A 21,158-nucleotide genomic window follows, 5' to 3' on the forward strand; every position below is an offset into this window, starting at 1 on the left:
GCAGTCCGTGTTTACTGGTCGTGCCCAGGAGGCTTATTCTGTGTTGAACGCTGCAGAGTGTCTGGATTATGCCAAAATAAAGGCTGTGGTTCTAAAATCCTACGAATTAGTCCCAGAAGCTTATCACCAGAAATTCAGGAATTTTGAGAAAAATGAAGGTCAAACTCACGTGGAATTTGTTAGAGATTTAACCTGTCAATTTAATCGTTGGTGTTCTGCTTTGAATATTGACACTTTTGAGGGTTTGTCAGAGTTGATGATCTTGGAGCAGTTTAAGAACTGTATTCCTCAGCATATACTTATGTTACTGAACAGAAACCCAGCACCGCTCTGAAGGCAGCTGAGCTGGCAGATGATTTTGTCCTGACTCACAAGGGGGCTATGGGTGAAATTTTTCCATTTAGGACCAAGCCTATAGTCAGTGAAAGTTGCTCCTGCTCGCAGACCTTTGTGCAGGGTCGCTCTGCTTCATTCAGAGGGCACTCTAGCAGGTGTAATTACTGTCAGGCAACGGGCCACTGGAAGTCTCAGTGTCCTGCGCTCAAGTCTAAAAGCAGGCGTAAAATGTACGTACCTTCAGCTCCTGCTCTGTCAGCTTCAAACAATAAGTCCAGGGAAAAGTTCGATAAAGCTTTTGCTCCTTTCATCCATGATGCGTATGTGTCCATTGTGGGGAGCGAGCAGCGTGTTCATATTAAGATGCTGCGTGACACAGGGGCTAAACACTCGTTTATAGTGGCTTCTGTGCTTCCATTTTCTGCTACAGAAACGGGTGACTCTGTCCTTATGCATGGGATGGAGCTGGGTGTGGTCTCTGTGCCGAGGCACACAATTATGTTAGAATGTGGGTTTATTAATGGTCTGGTGATTGTAGGCGTGCACCCCGCTCTGCCGCTTCCTGGGGTTTCATTGATTTTAGGCAATGATTTGGTTGGTAGTGCGGTGTGGCCGAGGTCTCCTTTGCCTGTGGCGACCCCTGAGCCACGCTCGTCGTCTCTGCTTGAAGAGCAGTGTCCAGAGGTGTTTCCGGCTTGTGTCGTGACACGCGCTCAATTTCGTGCGTCTGAGTCGGATGTGCTTGAGAGCTCAGTCTTGTTGCCCGAGCTCCCCGCATCTGTCTCTGTGAAGGAATGGAGTCAACATCAAAAGTCTGATCCAACTCTTTCAGTTTTGTTTGAAAATGTTCTTCCAGGTGACAAGGTACGGAGTGCTGCTCATGGGTACTTCATGCAGGAGGGTCTCTTGGTGCGTAACTGGGTCCCATGTCATGGTGACTTCGTTGGTGAGCCCATTTTTCAGATTGTTGTTCCTGAGATGTTTCGTGATGATGTGCTCAGAGTTGCCCATGATGACTCTGGTCACTTGGGTGTGAAGAAAACATTGAAAGCGCTGTTTTTACAGGCATTCAGTTTAGACATTTGTCATATTAAAGGTTCTGATAATCAATCAATCAATTTTTTTTTTATATAGCGCCAAATCACAACAAACGGTTGCCCCAAGGCGCTTTATATTGTAAGGCAAGGCCATACAATAATTATGTAAAACCCCAATGGTCAAAACGACCCCCTGTGAGCAAGCACTTGGCTACAGTGGGAAGGTAAAACTCCCTTTTAACAGGAAGAAACCTCCAGCAGAACCAGGCTCAGGGAGGGGCAGTCTTCTGCTGGGACTGGTTGGGGCTGAGGGAGAGAACCACGAAAAAGACATGCTGTGGAGGGGAGCAGAGATCGATCACTAATAATTAAATGCAGAGTGGTGCATACAGAGCAAAAAGAAAAAGAAACAGTGCATCATGGGAACCCCCCAGCAGTCTACGCCTATAGCAGCATAACTAAGGGATGGTTCAGGGTCACCTGATCCAGCCCTAACTATAAGCTTTAGCAAAAAGGAAAGTTTTAAGCCTAATCTTAAAAGTAGAGAGGGTGTCTGTCTCCCTGATCTGAATTGGGAGCTGGTTCCACAGGAGAGGAGCCTGAAAGCTGAAGGCTCTGCCTCCCATTCTACTCTTACAAACCCTAGGAACTACAAGTAAGCCTGCAGTCTGAGAGTGAAGCGCTCTATTGGGGTGATATGGTACTACGAGGTCCCTAAGATAAGATGGGACCTGATTATTCAAAACCTTATAAGTAAGAAGAAGAATTTTAAATTCTATTCTAGAATTAACAGGAAGCCAATGAAGAGAGGCCAATATGGGTGAGATATGCTCTCTCCTAGTCCCCGTCAGTACTCTAGCTGCAGCATTTTGAATTAACTGAAGGCTTTTCAGGGAACTTTTAGGACAACCTGATAATAATGAATTACAATAGTCCAGCCTAGAGGAAATAAATGCATGAATTAGTTTTTCAGCATCACTCTGAGACAAGACCTTTCTAATTTTAGAGATATTGCGTAAATGCAAAAAAGCAGTCCTACATATTTGTTTAATATGCGCTTTGAATGACATATCCTGATCAGAAATGACTCCAAGATTTCTCACAGTATTACTAGAGGTCAGGGTAATGCCATCCAGAGTAAGGATCTGGTTAGACACCATGTTTCTAAGATTTGTGGGGCCAAGTACAATAACTTCAGTTTTATCTGAGTTTAAAAGCAAGAAATTAGAGGTCATCCATGTCTTTATGTCTGTAAGACAATCCTGCAGTTTAGCTAATTGGTGTGTGTCCTCTGGCTTCATGGATAGATAAAGCTGGGTATCATCTGCGTAACAATGAAAATTTAAGCAATACCGTCTAATAATACTGCCTAAGGGAAGCATGTATAAAGTGAATAAAATTGGTCCTAGCACAGAACCTTGTGGAACTCCATAATTAACTTTAGTCTGTGAAGAAGATTCCCCATTTACATGAACAAATTGTAATCTTAGACAAATATGATTCAAACCACCGCAGCGCAGTGCCTTTAATACCTATGGCATGCTCTAATCTCTGTAATAAAATTTTATGGTCAACAGTATCAAAAGCAGCACTGAGGTCTAACAGAACAAGCACAGAGATGAGTCCACTGTCCGAGGCCATAAGAAGATCATTTGTAACCTTCACTAATGCTGTTTCTGTACTATGATGAATTCTAAAACCTGACTGAAACTCTTCAAATAGACCATTCCTCTGCAGATGATCAGTTAGCTGTTTTACAACTACCCTTTCAAGAATTTTTGAGAGAAAAGGAAGGTTGGAGATTGGCCTATAATTAGCTAAGATAGCTGGGTCAAGTGATGGCTTTTTAAGTAATGGTTTAATTACTGCCACCTTAAAAGCCTGTGGTACATAGCCAACTAACAAAGATAGATTGATCATATTTAAGATCGAAGCATTAAATAATGGTAGGGCTTCCTTGAGCAGCCTGGTAGGAATGGGGTCTAATAGACATGTTGATGGTTTGGATGAAGTAACTAATGAAAATAACTCAGACAGAACAATCGGAGAGAAAGAGTCTAACCAAATACCGGCATCACTGAAAGCAGCCAAAGATAACGATACGTCTTTGGGATGGTTATGAGTAATTTTTTCTCTAATAGTTAAAATTTTGTTAGCAAAGAAAGTCATGAAGTCATTACTAGTTAAAGTTAATGGAATACTCAGCTCAATAGAGCTCTGACTCTTTGTCAGCCTGGCTACAGTGCTGAAAAGAAACCTGGGGGTTGTTCTTATTTTCTTCAATTAGTGATGAGTAGAAAGATGTCCTAGCTTTACGGAGGGCTTTTTTATAGAGCAACAGACTCTTTTTCCAGGCTAAGTGAAGATCTTCTAAATTAGTGAGACGCCATTTCCTCTCCAACTTACGGGTTATCTGCTTTAAGCTACGAGTTTGTGAGTTATATCACGGAGTCAGGCACTTCTGATTTAAAGCTCTCTTTTTCAGAGGAGCTACAGCATCCAAAGTTGTCTTCAATGAGGATGTAAAACTATTGACGAGATACTCTATCTCACTTACAGAGTTTAGGTAGCTACTCTGCACTGTGTTGGTATATGGCATTAGAGAACATAAAGAAGGAATCATATCCTTAAACCTAGTTACAGCGCTTTCTGAAAGACTTCTAGTGTAATGAAACTTATTCCCCACTGCTGGGTAGTCCATCAGAGTAAATGTAAATGTTATTAAGAAATGATCAGACAGAAGGGAGTTTTCAGGGAATACTGTTAAGTCTTCTATTTCCATACCATAAGTCAGAACAAGATCTAAGATATGATTAAAGTGGTGGGTGGACTCATTTACATTTTGAGCAAAGCCAATAGAGTCTAATAATAGATTAAATGCAGTGTTGAGGCTGTCATTCTCAGCATCTGTGTGGATGATAAAATCGCCCACTATAATTATCTTATCTGAGCTAAGCACTAAGTCAGACAAAAGGTCTGAAAATTCACAGAGAAACTCACAGTAACGACCAGGTGGACGATAGATAATAACAAATAAAACTGGTTTTTGGGACTTCCAATTTGGATGGACAAGACTAAGAGTCAAGCTTTCAAATGAATTAAAGCTCTGTCTTGGTTTTTGATTAATTAATAAGCTGGAATGGAAGATTGCTGCTAATCCTCCGCCTCGGCCCGTGCTACGAGCATTCTGACAGTTAGTGTGACTCAGGGGTGTTGACTCATTTAAACTAACATATTCATCCTGCTGTAACCAGGTTTCTGTAAGGCAGAATAAATCAATATGTTGATCAATTATTATATCATTTACCAACAGGGACTTAGAAGAGAGAGACCTAATGTTTAATAGACCACATTTAACTGTTTTAGTCTGTGGTGCAGTTGAAGGTGCTATATTATTTTTTCTTTTTGAATTTTTATGCTTAAATAGATTTTTGCTGGTTATTGGTGGTCTGGGAGCAGGCACCGTCTCTACGGGGATGGGGTAATGAGGGGATGGCAGGGGGAGAGAAGCTGCAGAGAGGTGTGTAACACTACAACTCTGCTTCCTGGTCCCAACCCTGGATAGTCACGGTTTGGAGGATTTAAGAAAATTGGCCAGATTTCTAGAAATGAGAGCTGCTCCATCCAAAGTGGGATGGATGCCGTCTCTCCTAACAAGACCAGGTTTTCCCCAGAAGCTTTGCCAATTATCTATGAAGCCCACCTCATTTTTTGGACACCACTCAGACAGCCAGCAATTCAAGGAGAACATGCGGCTAAACATGTCACTCCCGGTCCGATTGGGGAGGGGCCCAGAGAAAACTACAGAGTCCGACATTGTTTTTGCAAAGTTACACACCGATTCAGTGTTAATTTTAGTGACCTCCGATTGGCGTAACCGGGTGTCATTACTGCCTACGTGAATTACAATCTTACCAAATTTACGCTTAGCCTTAGCCAGCAGTTTCAAATTTCCTTCAATGTCGCCTGCTCTGGCCCCCGGAAGACAATTGACTATGGTTGCTGGTGTCGCTAACTTCACATTTCTCAAAACAGAGTCGCCAATAACCAGAGTTTGATCCTCGGCGGGTGTGTCGTCGAGTGGGGAAAAACGGTTAGAAATGTGAACGGGTTGGCGGTGTACACGGGGCTTCTGTTTAGAACTACGCTTCCTCCTCACAGTCACCCAGTCGGCCTGCTTTCCCGGTTGCTTGGGATCTGCCAGAGGGGAACTAACGGCGGCTAAGCTACCTTGGTCCGCACCGACTACAGGGGCCTGGCTAGCTGTAGAATTTTCCACGGTGCGGAGCCGAGTCTCCAATTCGCCCAGCCTGGCCTCCAAAGCTACGAATAAGCTACACTTATTACAAGTACCATTACTGCTAAAGGAGGCCGAGGAATAACTAAACATTTCACACCCAGAGCAGAAAAGTGCGGGAGAGACAGGAGAAGCCGCCATGCTAAACCGGCTAAGAGCTAGTAGCTGCGCTAAGCTAGCGGATTCCTAAAAACACGCAAAGTGAATAATGTGTAAATAATTTAGAGGTGATTCAGCAGAAGGAGTGCTTTAGTTAAGGCACGTGAAGATTACACTGGGAAACAAATCGTTATCTAGATAACTAGATCAATCTAACTGCGCAGATTAAACAGCTAACAGATACAGCAAAACACCGCTGTGCTCCGGAACAGGAAGTGATACAATACCGCAGTGAGAGCCAACCACCAGTAGAGTGATAACTTGTTGGCTGATGCTTTGTCGCGTGCTAAGCTTGTGACTTTACCAATTGGTGTCATCTTTAGCCTTGTATAGCTAAGTCTAATTTGATTCCTAGCAAATAGTAGAACTTCTCTTGTTTGATAATGGAAAATAGCAGAAAAAACTTAGTCCTATCAGATTTTAAAGTAGTTTGTAAAGGAAAAAAATGTATAGCTAAATATAGGTAAGTTGTAAATATTGTAATTTTGGTGCAACAAAAAAATATAATGTAGTAGTACTACTAACAAAAAAGAAAAAATTGTGCTGTTTGCAATTGGTTTGGAAAGTCCTTAGGTGGACTTCCCTTTTGAAAGGAGAGGGTGTGACGGCCCTGCCGTCCTGTAGCGGGGCAGGCCCATAATCAGGGGCACCTGGGCCCGGTGTCCCTGTCTCTTGGGCCCAATTAATTCATTTTGTTCTCTCCCTCTCTCTTTTTAGGACGTCTCGCTGCGCCGACTGGTAACAGAGCGCCTTTTTGCACAGCTGCACATCTTTGCACCTTTTAATTTGACTTAAACTATTGTAAATAAATACTTCTATTTTTCTAATCCTCTCATTTGTGTCTCCTCCTTGTCACTGTCTTCTGAGCCACGGGCACGTGACACTGCCCATTTCCAGTGTACGCCCGATGTGACCTTGATAAATGCTGCGGGTGAAAACAATTGTAATTATAATAAACACGCCCATAAATATTCAGACTCTGCTTCAGACACACCATTTTACGACATGGAAGCCAGGAAGACGGCAAAGAAAAAGAACTTCACCAATCACGACGCGTGCCAATAGAGCGTCAAAAGCGGCCGTCGTATTAATTGTTTTGTAATATAATCAAAAAAGTGTTACAGTTGTCCCTCGTTTATCACGGGAGTTACGTTCTAAAAATAGCCCATAATAAGTGAAGTCTGCGACGTAGTCAGCGTTATTTTTTACAATTATTATAGATGTTTTAAAGCTGTAAAAACCCTGTAAAACCACTTTATACACTTTCTTAATCAGACATGAACATTTTCTCACTTTTCTCGCGTGTGTAAACACTCTCAAAGTTCAAACCTTATTAGAAAAATAAGACCAACCTGTTTTCAGGCCCAAACATTTGTTTGAGAAATAAAAATATAACGTTTTCCTATAAATAATTATGATGGCTTTTAGAACTAACGAATTTAATTTTAACGATCAACGTACGAGGTTGGACACATAAGAAATTATTAATAGTGACTGACCAGTATTTCACAGATTGTGCCTCTGCTTCCTGACGCCGCGCCTTTTTCCACTCACCTGGCTGCAGCAGGTGTTTGTTTCCGAGTGACAAACACAGTTATGAGTAGTTGTTGGCGCTCTTTTCTCTTCTGGGCAACAGGATTCTTATAAACAGACACACAGAACACTTAAAAAAAAAAAAAAATGCAAAATTGGACTAAAGAAATCCGCGAAACGACGAGGCCGCGAAAGGTGAACCGCATTATAGCGAGGGACCACTGTATTCTCTTTTCACATGTCAATAATTCTTGACATGTGGATATTTGCTCGCTCAATTAATTAAGACACGCCTAATCTGTCAGATTTCTTTATTCTTAAGATGTATTTCTTTATTTTATTGTGACAAACGAATGGAGACGACAAAACCTGGTTGCAGCACGGGCGAATTAAGGGAATGACAACACTACAGTTGTAATGATCAATTTCATTGTCTAAAACGATCACACCACATAAAGTTAAGCTCAGCGCTGCTCTGGCTCCAGGCTGTGGACAAAAAGGCGAGCAGCGCTTTCTTTGCGGTCAGCGCTGTGGCCACGGATCGTGCTCGATAGACCAGCAATCCCGCAAAAGTGGGATTTGTATTGATTATTATGTAGTATAATCAGGAAAGTGTTATTTATGTAACACATGCATTGATTTGTATAATGGCACTGTTTATCATGTTGATCATCTTCATTATTGCGAATTTTCAGACCTTTTGTCTGACTTAGTGCTTAGCTCAGATAAGATAATTATAGTGGGCGATTTTAACATCCACACAGATGCTGAGAATGACAGCCTCAACACTGCATTTAATCTATTATTAGACTCTATTGGCTTTGCTCAAAAAGTAAATGAGTCCACCCACCACTTTAATCATATCTTAGATCTTGTTCTGACTTATGGTATGGAAATAGAAGACTTAACAGTATTCCCTGAAAACTCCCTTCTGTCTGATCATTTCTTAATAACATTTACATTTACTCTGATGGACTACCCAGCAGTGGGGAATAAGTTTCATTACACTAGAAGTCTTTCAGAAAGCGCTGTAACTAGGTTTAAGGATATGATTCCTTCTTTATGTTCTCTAATGCCATATACTAACACAGTGCAGAGTAGCTACCTAAACTCTGTAAGTGAGAGAGAGTATCTCGTCAATAGTTTTACATCCTCATTGAAGACAACTTTGGATGCTGTAGCTCCTCTAAAAAAGAGAGCTTTACATCAGAAGTGCCTGACTCCGTGGTATAACTCACAAACTCGTAGCTTAAAGCAGATAACCCGTAAGTTGGAGAGGAAATGGCGTCTCACTAATTTAGAAGATCTTCACTTAGCCTGGAAAAAGAGTCTGTTGCTCTATAAAAAAGCCCTCTGTAAAGCTAGGACATCTTTCTACTCATCACTAATTGAAGAAAATAAGAACAACCCCAGGTTTCTTTTCAGCACTGTAGCCAGGCTGACAGAGTCAGAGCTCTATTGAGCTGAGTATTCCATTAACTTTAACTAGTAATGACTTCATGACTTTCTTTGCTAACAAAATTTTAACTATTAGAGAAAAAATTACTCATAACCATCCCAAAGACATATCGTTATCTTTGGCTGCTTTCAGTGATGCCGGTATTTGGTTAGACTCTTTCTCTCCGATTGTTCTGTCTGAGTTATTTTCATTAGTTACTTCATCCAAACCATCAACATGTTTATTAGACCCCATTCCTACCAGGCTGCTCAAGGAAGCCCTACCATTATTTAATGCTTCGATCTTAAATATGATCAATCTATCTTTGTTAGTTGGCTATGTACCACAGGCTTTTAAGGTGGCAGTAATTAAACCATTACTTAAAAAGCCATCACTTGACCCAGCTATCTTAGCTAATTATAGGCCAATCTCCAACCTTCCTTTTCTCTCAAAAATTCTTGAAAGGGTAGTTGTAAAACAGCTAACTGATCATCTGCAGAGGAATGGTCTATTTGAAGAGTTTCAGTCAGGTTTTAGAATTCATCATAGTACAGAAACAGCATTAGTGAAGGTTACAAATGATCTTCTTATGGCCTCGGACAGTGGACTCATCTCTGTGCTTGTTCTGTTAGACCTCAGTGCTGCTTTTGATACTGTTGACCATAAAATCTTATTACAGAGATTAGAGCATGCCATAGGTATTAAAGGCACTGCGCTGCGGTGGTTTGAATCATATTTGTCTAATAGATTACAATTTGTTCATGTAAATGGGGAATCTTCTTCACAGACTAAAGTTAATTATGGAGTTCCACAAGGTTCTGTGCTAGGACCAATTTTATTCACTTTATACATGCTTCCCTTAGGCAGTATTATTAGACGGTATTGCTTAAATTTTCATTGTTACGCAGATGATACCCAGCTTTATCTATCCATGAAGCCAGAGGACACACACCAATTAGCTAAACTGCAGGATTGTCTTACAGACATAAAGACATGGATGACCTCTAATTTCCTGCTTTTAAACTCAGATAAAACTGAAGTTATTGTACTTGGCCCCACAAATCTTAGAAACGTGGTGTCTAACCAGATCCTTACTCTGGATGGCATTACCCTGACCTCTAGTAATACTGTGAGAAATCTTGGAGTCATTTTTGATCAGGATATGTCATTCAATGCGCATATTAAACAAATATGTAGGACTGCTTTTTTGCATTTACGCAATATCTCTAAAATTAGAAAGGTCTTGTCTCAGAGTGATGCTGAAAAACTAATTCATGCATTTATTTCCTCTAGGCTGGACTATTGTAATTCATTATTATCAGGTTGTCCTAAAAGTTCCCTGAAAAGCCTTCAGTTAATTCAAAATGCTGCAGCTGCAGAAGGAGAGAGCATATCTCACCCATATTGGCCTCTCTTCATTGGCTTCCTGTTAATTCTAGAATAGAATTTAAAATTCTTCTTCTTACTTATAAGGTTTTGAATAATCAGGTCCCATCTTATCTTAGGGACCTCGTAGTACCATATCACCCCAATAGAGCGCTTCACTCTCAGACTGCAGGCTTACTTGTAGTTCCTAGGGTTTGTAAGAGTAGAATGGGAGGCAGAGCCTTCAGCTTTCAGGCTCCTCTCCTGTGGAACCAGCTCCCAATTCAGATCAGGGAGACAGACACCCTCTCTACTTTTAAGATTAGGCTTAAAACTTTCCTTTTTGCTAAAGCTTATAGTTAGGGCTGGATCAGGTGACCCTGAACCATCCCTTAGTTATGCTGCTATAGACGTAGACTGCTGGGGGGTTCCCATGATGCACTGTTTCTTTCTCTTTTTGCTCTGTATGCACCACTCTGCATTTAATCATTAGTGATCGATCTCTGCTCCCCTCCACAGCATGTCTTTTTCCTGGTTCTCTCCCTCAGCCCCAACCAGTCCCAGCAGAAGACTGCCCCTCCCTGAGCCTGGTTCTGCTGGAGGTTTCTTCCTGTTAAAAGGGAGTTTTTCCTTCCCACTGTAGCCAAGTGCTTGCTCACAGGGGGTCGTTTTGACCGTTGGGGTTTTACATAATTATTGTATGGCCTTGCCTTACAATATAAAGCGCCTTGGGGCAACTGTTTGTGATTTGTCGCTATATAAAAAAATTGATTGATTGATTGATTATTATGTTGGTTCATTTTGGTGTATAATTTACGCCACCTCTCGACCTGGTGTATATTTTCAGCACAGCGTACGCCAATGACCACATTGATAAATGCCAAGTAGCGCAGCTGTTTTGGCGTACACCCCATATACGCTGAAATATCGGCGTACGCAACGTTGATACATGAGGCCCAATGTCCTGCTGAAAGATGAACCGTCGCTCCGGTCTGAGGTCAAGAGCGCTCTAGAGCAGGTTTTCATCCAGGATGTCTCTGTACATTACTGCATTCATCTTTCCCTCAATCCTGACTAGTCTCCCAGTTCCTGCTGCTGAAAAACATCCCCACAGTATGATGCTGCCACCACCATGCTTCACTGTAGGGATGGTGCCTGGTTTCCTCCAAACATGATGCCAAAGAGTTCAATCTTTGTCTCATCAGACCAGAGAATTTTGTTTCTCCTGGTCTGAGAGTCCTTCAGGTGCCTTTTGTCAAACTCCAGGTGGGCTGCCACGTGCCTTTTACTAAGGAGTTGCTTCTGTCTAGACACTCTACCATACAGGCCTGATTGGTGGATTGCTGCAGGGATGGGAGTCCTTCTGGAAGGTTCTCCTCTCTCCACAGAGGAATGCTGGAGCTCTGACAGAGTGACCATCAGGTTCTTGGTCACCTCCCTGACTAAGGCCCTTCTCCCCCGATCACTCAGTTTAGACGGGCGGCCACCTCTAGGAAGAGTCCTGGTGGATCTGAACTTCTTCCATTTACAGATGAGGCCACTGTGCTCATTGGGACCTTCAAAGCAGCAGAAATGTTTCTGTACCCTTCCCCAAATTTGTGCCTCCAGACAGGCTTGTCTCTGAGGTCAATTCCTTTGACTTCATGCTTGGTTTGTGCTCTGACTGTCAACTGTGGAACCTTATACAACCCCTGGCAAAAATTATGGAATCACCGGCCTCAGAGGATGTTCATTCAGTTGTTTAATTTTGTAGAAAAAAAGCAGATCACAGACATGACACAAAACTAAAGTCATTTAGTAGCCAAGTGCTTGCTCACAGGGGGTCGTTTTGACCGTTGGGGTTTTACATAATTATTGTATGGCCTTGCCTTACAATATAAAGCGCCTTGGGGCAACTGTTTGTTGTGATTTGGCGCTATATAAAAAAATTGATTGAATTGATTGATTGATTTCAAATGGCAACTTTCTGGCTTTAAGAAACACTATAAGAAATCAAGAAAAAAATATGGCAGTCAGTAACGGTTACTTTTTTAGACCAAGCAGAGGAAAAAAATATGGAATCATTCAATTCTGAGGAAACAGTTATGGAATCACCCTGTAAATTTTCATCCCCAAAACTAACACCTGCATCAAATCAGATCTGCTCGTTGACATTGACCCTATGTGTCTTTTTGCAAGGAATGTTTTCGCAGTTTTTGCTCTATGGCAAGATGCATTATCTTGAAAAATGATTTCATCATCCCCAAACATCCTTTCAATTGTCCAAAATATCAACGTAAACTTGTGCATTTATTGATGATGTAATGACAGCCATCTCCCCAGTGCCTTTACCTGACATGCAGCCCCATATCATCAATGACTGTGGAAATTTACATGTTCTCTTCAGGCAGTCATCTTTATAAATCTCATTGGAACGGCACCAAACAAAAGTTCCAGCATCATCACCTTGCCCAATGCAGATTCGAGATTCATCACTGAATATGACTTTCATCCAGTCATCCACAGTCCACGATTGCTTTTCTTTAGCCCATTGTAACCTTGTTTTTTTCTGTTTAGGTGTTAATGATGGCTTTCGTTTAGCTTTTCTGTATGTAAATCCCATTTCTTTAGGCGGTTTCTTACAGTTCGGTCACAGACGTTGACTCCAGTTTCCTCCCATTCGTTCCTCATTTGTTTTGTTGTGCATTTTTCGATTTTTGAGACATATTGCTTTAAGTTTTCTGTCTTGACGCTTTGATGTCTTCCTTGGTCTACCAGTATGTTTGCCTTTAACAACCTTCTCATGTTTGTATTTGGTCCAGAGTTTAGACACAGCTGACTGTGAACAACCAACATCTTTTGCAACATTGTGTGATGATTTACCCTCTTTTAAGAGTTTGATAATCCTCTCCTTTGTTTCAGTTGACATCTCTCGTGTTGGAGCCATGATTCATGTCAGTCCACTTGGTGCAACAGCTCTCCAAGGTGTGATTACTCCTTTTTAGATGCAGACTAACGAGCAGGTTTGATTTGATGCAGGTGATAGTTTTGGGGATGAAAATTTACAGGGTGATTCCATAATTTCTTCCTCAGAATTGAGTGATTCCATTTTTTTTTCCCTCTGCTTGGTCTAAAAAAGTAACCGTTACTGACTGCCACAATCTTTTTTTCTTGATTTCTTATAGTGTTTCTTAAAGCCAGAAAGTTGCCATTTGAAATGACTTTAGTTTTGTGTCATGTCTGTGATCTGCTTTTTTTTCTACAAAATTAAACAACTGAATGAACATCCTCCGAGGCCGGTGATTCCATAATTTTTGCCAGGGGTTGTATGTAGACAGGTGTGTGTCTTTCCAGATCATGTGCAATCAACTGAATTTACCCCGGGTGGACTCCAATTAAGCTGTAGAAACATCTCAGGGATGATCAGTGGAAACAGGAGGCACCTGAGCTCAATTTTGAGCTTCATGACAAAGACTGACTACTTATAGACATGTGATTTATTACTTTTTTTTTATATAAATTTGCAAACATTAAAAAAAAAAAAACTTTTTTTCACATTGTCATTATGGGGTGTTGTCTGGAGAATTTGGAGGGGAAATAAATTAATTTTATCCATTTTGAAATAAGGCTTTAACATAACGTGGAAAAAGTGAAGTGCTGCGAAAACGTTCTGGATGCGCTGTACGTCCACTGACACTTTGTCGCTTTCACAGGTTCACTTCCTGCTCTGAGAATCGATCAGGGAACTGTTCTGTCCAGGCCCTCTGACATCATCATCCACCTCAGGAAGCAGGTGAGTGACGCTGTTGGTTTTCTGTCGTATGTCACATTGGATTCTCCAAGCAAAAATGAGGGACGCCAAAAGAAATGAGAAGAATAAATGCAGAGTTCCTTTCTGCTGCTGTTTCCTGTCTGCTTGTTTAAGTACAGCGGTACTTCATCTGTCACACATTGTGAAAAGCAAAAAAAACAAGTTTTCATGAGGTTTTTCTAATCACTTGTGCGTTTTTTTTTTTTTTAATGGACTGCATTTATATAGCGTTTTATATTTTAATGTGTTCTGTAAATGATCTGCATGAAACATAGTGTGTGTATATATATATATATATATATATATATACACACACACGTTACACATGCACACAGTTTTTTGTTTTTTATTTACTTGAATCTACTCGTCACATGACTAAGATGTCAGTTTGCAGTGTGACAGTTCCACACAAGGCAGAACTGCTCTTGACACCAAACGAGTGTTAATTTTATTGAAATGTATGGAGGGCTGGGCATTCTGATGGATGCTGTGTGCATCTGGACACACCCCCACTCCGGGCAGGGCGAGCCCACGTGCAGATGCAGTATTTGGTCTCATAAGTGTTTGGACAGTGTCATTCTGACTCTACAATGGAGTTAAAATGAAATGATCCAGAGCCTCATTTAATCAAACTGTGCCTAGAAATGGTTCGAAATTCTGTTGTATGAGCAAAGTTTAGTCGGTAAATACAAAACTAAAAAAAATTTGTATCTATCACACAGACTCACGCCGATCATACGCACATCAGTCAGAATCAGCTGTTGATAAATCCCACATGTTCTAAAGCACATGCGCGTTCATGGTCGTTTGTATTCAGAAACACCCTCAATTAATAAATGGTAACAAATCATCAGTTGGCTACTTGTGTTTCTCACCAGAATAATGAAGAGAGCGACAAAAAGAAGCTTTGATAAAACAGAGATCGAGGTGTGTGTTGTCACAGCAGAGCTGAAAAAGAAGATAAATGTGGCAACGATGAGTCCACCAGTCGTTTTAAACCCCACCATGGGTCAAGAACATGACCTTAAAGTGTTGTTTCTTAACTTAGGTGTCACAGTCACTTCTGGACATCTTTGTAAAACACTTTATAACATGTTCACCACAAAACCAGCATAAAACTTTCCCATTAACAGAATAACTTCAAAATTATTGTTAGTGGTCCCACAATCCATTGTGTGTCTGTGATGTCACTGCACTGCCGCTTTTATTATGATGTGAAATCTGTGATAATTAAAAACATGACCTGTGAAAATAATATGGGTCCATTTTTAAAATGGGAATGCAGGAGGGAAACTGTTTTGTTTTATGGTAAAGGTCATTATTTTTGACTGAGATCGAAAGCTGCTGTTTACCTCACACAGTTGTCTTTTGTAGGTTTTATTTCCAGCTGACTGATTCTGTTCTTTTTCCTTCTGTCCGAGGCACTGATGACATTGCGCAAGGCTGACGGCTGTACACCCCAGGGTGCTGGGGTGATCTCACGACTCCCTGCCTGTGGCTCCAATGACTGCGTGCTCACCTCAGTAATTTCAGTTTCAATTTATTTCATTTATTTAGCACCAAATCATAACAAAGCTGCCTCAAAGCGCTTCACAAAATTAAGGTCTAACTTTACCAACCCCCTGAGCAAGAACACAGGCGAAAGTGGTAAGGAAAAACTCCCCCTGATTTGAGGAAGAAACCTCAAGCAGACCAGATTCAGAGGGGTGACCCACTGCTTAGGCCATTCTAACAGTTACAAGGTTTTTACAAAGTTTTATAAAGGTGAAGAAATAGAAAACAGGAAATCAAAACAACATGGCATAATAACAAAAGAAGGCAGGGGTCAGCCAGCATTTCTCATGCAGTCAGTGGACCTGTTCCCACGGCAATGTCCATGCCAAATGCAGACTGCAGTGTGCGGCACCAGCTTCAGCTGTGGCATCTCACAGTCAGTCCGGCATCCTGTGTTCAGTAGCCGTCCCGCTATCTGTACCTCAGACAGAGAGAAAAAGCGTAGAATCAGTTGGTGGGAAAAACTACACCTAAGGTATAATTCATCAGCAGTAAATCAACAGGAAAGCAGAGAAATTACTAAGGTTATTGCCGGCTGCTAGCCCTAAGCTTCACTAATAGACCCAGAATTTAGATAAAGTTGAAGCTGAGACCTGTTGCATAACTAATAAAATGAATTTAAAATGATAGGAAGCATAGTACCATGCTATGCCAGTATGTTAGCCATACGAGAAGGTGAATAAATGCGTCTTAAGTCTGGACTTAAAAGTGTCTACAGAATCTGACTGTTTTATCTTGTGATGTATGACACACAAGCCCAATCTTCTAAGGATTTTATGTGGCTGAGACTACCGGCAGTGTAACTGAGTATTATCAGCATAGCAGTGAAAGGTAATCCCAAAGCTTAAAATTTGGGGTTCCACAGGGGTCCGTCTTAGGCCCCTGCGGAACCCCAAATTTTATGTCATTAAGGTTAGAGGTCATGTTATTGTACAAAACACAGTGAGAACGACTGGTCAGGTATGACGTCAGCCATGCAAGGGCACTCCCAGTAATTTTCCAGCCTATCAAGTAGAATATGATGATCCACTGTATCAAATACAGCACTGAGATCTAACAGCAACAGAACAGTAGTGGTGTCTGAATCCACTGCAAGCACAAGATCATTCACCGTCTCTGTGGAATGATATTTTGTAAAAGCAGACTACAGTGACTCAAAGAGATTATTCTCAGTAAGATAGTCTACGAGCTGCCGTGACACCACTTTTTACAGAATTTTAGAGCAAAATGATAGATTTGCTATCGGCCGATAGTTTTTCAATACACTAGGGTCAAGATTAGGTTTCTTAAGTAATGGTTTAATCACTGCAGATTTGAAACATTTAGGAACAGATCCAGAGGTTAAAGAAAGATTAATAATTTCCAGCACAGTCGGCCCAAGAGTGGACCACAGGTCCTTAAACAGTTTAGTTGGTATAGGATCAAATAAACAGGTTGTGCTTTTTGTAGATGAGGTTTCTTCCTCAGAGGGAATTTTTTCTCATCACTGTCACCTGTGTTCTTGCTCTGGGGATGGTAAGGTTAGACCTTAGTTGTTATGAAGCACCTTGAGGCAACTTTGTTGTGATTTGGTGCTATATGAATGAAAATAATTTGAAATTGAACTCCACATTACTAATTTGAGGAAATGATATATGGGGACGACAGCAATGCTTTGTAGTTGCAGTTTCATGTTCTGCCACTAGATGCCGTGTGTACACATGGTTGATAAATGAGGCCCCAGATGTTACATGGACCTTTTAGGAATGAGAGTCTCTAAGTATTTGGAAGAACGAGACTCTTTTAATGTCTGTCAGCTGTTTCCAGGCCAAAGGATTGAAATAAATAATAAATTCAGTAAAGTTAAACTTCCCCCAGCATGCATTGCTTCCCCCTGACGTTTGTTCCTTGTGTGTGTTTTCAGAAATATAATGCAGACTACGACCTCTCTGCCACAGAGGGTGCCGACAGTCTGGCCTTCATCTCGCTGATGGAGGAGAAGCTGGTTCCTGCTCTGGTGAGTGTTCCTCCCTGTGCTGCGGGAGGTTTCTCTCAGCTCTGTTTCTGTCATGTGTCTGATCCTTGACTCACACTCACACATTCATGTCAGTATGCTGTCATGTGAGACTCTGAGCTGCATAGCGGGAGCAGCGTGTGCATTAAAGACCTTGCTGAAGGCCACATTAATGAGTTTGCTGTTTGCTGAGGTATTGAACAGAGGATGCTCTGGTCACCCGTCCACCTCGGTCAGACCTGCTCTGCTCATTCAGGCCGTCTGTGTGTATGTTGCCTTTTTTAAGTGTGTGTGTTTGTGTGTGTGTGAGACCTCGTGAGTGTCGGTGCTGACACAGGATGTTCTCTGGTGTAGATTTATGCGTTCTGGATCGAGCCAAAGAACTACGTGGAAGTGACGCGCCGCTGGTACGCAGAGCACATCCCCTTCCCTCTGAACTACTTCCTGCCTGGGCAAATGCAGCGCGCTCAGCTGGAAAAACTGCGCCTGCTGCGAGGAGATGAGAACCTGGAGGCCGGGGAGGAGCTGGAGAAGGAGGTGAGAGCTGCTCCAGATGTTTTCAGGCTGGGCGGCGGGTTGGTCTTCCTGCTCAGAGCTCGTGGTGGCAGCAGTGGGCAGGAGGTGGGCCTGTGCAGCAACTTTCTAGTTTGTGCAGACTCTGATTGTTTCCATGTGTTCACGCTGCCTGTCAACGCTGTCGGAACAACTTAATGCGGATGGAAAACTCCGCTGGAATCATTCTGGTATGAGCAGGTCAGAGGTCAGGCAGCAGAATTACAAACACGATGTTTGGAGCGTTCCCTCCACGCCGGCTCTGACTCACTGGAACACTTTGTGTTACTGATTATCTGGCTCTAGTTGTTCCAATAAAACAACAGGTATTTTTCCAGCCATAAAGCGGGATGTTCGGAATGACTGAATCGGGAAAAACTCAGGAAAGAAAGAGGAGTTAGGAATAAAGGTGACGGTGTTCCCTGAGAGCACCAGAGCAGTGTGATCCACAGACCTGCTTCAGTGCTTGATACTGAAACCGTGAAGCTGACTGGAGCCAGCTGGCGTTCTCTGAGGTGGACTGCAAACTCTTCAGACCTGTGGTCCAGCGTCCCAGCATCCAGACCGTGTCAGAGGTCACGGTCTGGATGCTGGGCTCTCCTGGTGTCGGGCTTGACATGGATTTATTTCTGCTTTCTTCTCTGTTTGAGATCTTGCCTGATTTGAGTGATGTCCAACAAAACCCTGGTGAGCCGGCAGCAGGCTCGTCCTGATGATCTGATTGGAGGACTGATGGACTGTACCGGTGTCGACGACCCAAGGATCCACCCTAAAAATTGCCCCCCCCCCACCCCCCACTGCACATGCACCTTTTCTGTGCACCCCCTTCTTTTATGATGAAATAATGCTGAATTTATGTGGAAATGATTGTTGTAGAAAAGCTTCAGATATCTGTGGCTGAGACAGATGATGACTGGAGGCAGTTTGAAGCAGAAACCAGGTGATAATCAGTGAACCGCGGCTGATGACGTGTGTGCAGTGAAGACGGGGACTGAGTTTTAGGGGGGGACCGTTGGGTCGGCGACACCGGTTCTTCAGCTGTTCTGTCCGTGCGCAGCCAGCCAGTAAAAGTATTTTATTATATTTTAGTTTTTTCTTTCCCAGTTGTACCGTGATGCGTCGGAGTGCATGAACCTGCTGTCTCAGCGGCTCGGATCACAGAAGTTCTTCTTTGGAGACTTGTAAGTTCATCAGCACTGATGTTTGTACGCAAACACTGATTTTAATTTGTTTTCTTCATGTGCACCAAAACAAATATTCACAGTACAGGAGTTTAAATGTGCGACTGCTGAATAACGGCGTTTTTCTTTAAAAACAACTGTTTCCATGGAGATGTCTTTATGGAAGACGTTAGTTTGTAAAAGTTCCACTGAGTTTGCTACGTTAAAATCATCAGTCTGCTCGGTGTTCAGCCGCGACTCTGAGCGATGTGCTGTTATTTCTGAAGTTCATGCACGTCGTTCCGCTGCATGCGCACAGTTCGGTGCTGCGTTTAAAGTGAAACGTTTGTTTGCGATCTCTTTGGTGAACTGGTCTTTTTGTTGCAGGCCGTCGTCTCTGGACGCCTACGTGTTCGCTCACTTGGCGCCCATCCTGAAGTCCAAACTGCCCAACGCCAAACTGCAGCAGCACCTGAAGCTTCTGGACAACCTCAGCAACTTCTGCACCAACATCCTGCTGCTCTACTTCCCCCGAAACAGCAGAGGTGAGGACCAGCCGCCCCGGCACCGTCTGAAACGCATGACACCGACCCGCTCACAGCGTTAGCACCTGGGAGGGCAAACTAGGCCCACGGGGCGTCACTTTAAGCCTGCATAAACAGAGAATCCTGGAATCAGTTCTCAAATGTTTGCCTAACATATAAATAACAAGCTTCAGCAGACTGGGGGCGTGGCCAAAGACAGAATGTTGACGTGGCGAGTCCTGAACGCCTGTGACAGGTGCTGCATGTTGGCAGACTTATTTTCTTTTTTCCAGGAAACTGTTGTGAACTGTGAGGCCGTACAGGCGCGTTCTGTAGTCCAGTGTCGGCATCATGTGTTTGGTCCCACGTGGCTGAACGATGACGCCATGTTTGACTCGTCAGTCACTGGCAGCTGCTAAAACCAACTCTGTTTGCGCACTGTCACTTGAAGCTGAAGTCGGGGTGGAGGGGGTGTGGCTCTGTGTGCCGCTGTTCAGGATGATTGGACGTGGGCAGCAGCGCCTTCCGCCATGTGGTTCTGGTTCTGATGCGCTCTGGCTCAATGCTGGGTTCCAGGCAGGAGAGCGGCGGTCTCTAGGCGCGTGTGTATATTTGAGTGAGAGTCTTTACTTCTTTGTTTTCAGAGACGTTTGGTGAGAAAGCGTCCACGCAGAGTGAAGGTGGCGACTTTGACCACGTCCCCAACAAAAGGTGGAAACAGCTTCTGTCAGGACTGGTGGCGCTGGGTGCCATGTTGAGCTACGCCCTGCTGACCGGGATGGTGTCCATCCAACATGTCCAGCAGGAGGCCCACGAGGAGCCCCCTGACCTGGAGACCCTCAGCCCCCATGACCACGAGGATGGAGGTGAAGGCTGAGCGGGACGTGGACCGAGCTGTGACATCATTATAAACACAGAGGGCATAAAGTCAATGCGGGGACACAGACTGGACTTTGGATCAATGTCAGCTGCTGAATTAAAGGTTGGACTGAACCTGGCTGTGGGCTTCATGTTTGTTCGGACCGCTTCCTCTCATTTTCTGACTCTTCTTTCAGTTGTGTCCAAAATAATATGTGTGTGTTTAAAAAGTGAGTAAAGCTCAGAATCCTGATCATTTCTTTTATTTACGTCCACACAAGTGCAACACTGAACATTCTGTTACAAATCAGTACATGAAGAAACATTCATCAGATTTATTACTTGACAGGAAGTGAAGAAAAATGAATATTAGACTGTTGATAAAATATCAGTGTGTATTTTTTGCATACAAACTCCAACATTTGCTGTATGAAGTGAGAAATGCTTGTAGATTTCTCTTTCCTGTGACCGACTGAGCTCATATTTACAACCCCTGGCAAAAATGATGGAATCACCGGCCTCAGAGGATGTTCATTCAGTGGTTTAATTTTGTAGAAAAAAA

General features: G+C 42.7%; 1 protein-coding gene across 1 annotated transcript in view; it reads left to right on the plus strand.

Annotated features, from left to right (window-relative positions):
• Positions 1–20,713, plus strand: part of LOC117513190 (metaxin-1-like) — a 50,068-nt gene extending 29,355 nt beyond the window's left edge. The window contains exons 4-9 of the mRNA XM_034173487.1: positions 13,858–13,937; positions 17,413–17,505; positions 17,857–18,039; positions 19,159–19,235; positions 19,602–19,759; positions 20,383–20,713. Of these exons, the coding sequence (XP_034029378.1) occupies positions 13,858–13,937; positions 17,413–17,505; positions 17,857–18,039; positions 19,159–19,235; positions 19,602–19,759; positions 20,383–20,615 (824 nt within the window). The 3' untranslated portion in view covers positions 20,616–20,713. The remainder of the gene's footprint in view (positions 1–13,857; positions 13,938–17,412; positions 17,506–17,856; positions 18,040–19,158; positions 19,236–19,601; positions 19,760–20,382) is intronic.
• The last annotated feature ends 445 nt before the right edge of the window (positions 20,714–21,158 follow it).

Source organism: Thalassophryne amazonica, chromosome 7 (genome assembly GCF_902500255.1).
Source record: "Thalassophryne amazonica chromosome 7, fThaAma1.1, whole genome shotgun sequence".
Taxonomy (NCBI): domain Eukaryota; kingdom Metazoa; phylum Chordata; class Actinopteri; order Batrachoidiformes; family Batrachoididae; genus Thalassophryne; species Thalassophryne amazonica.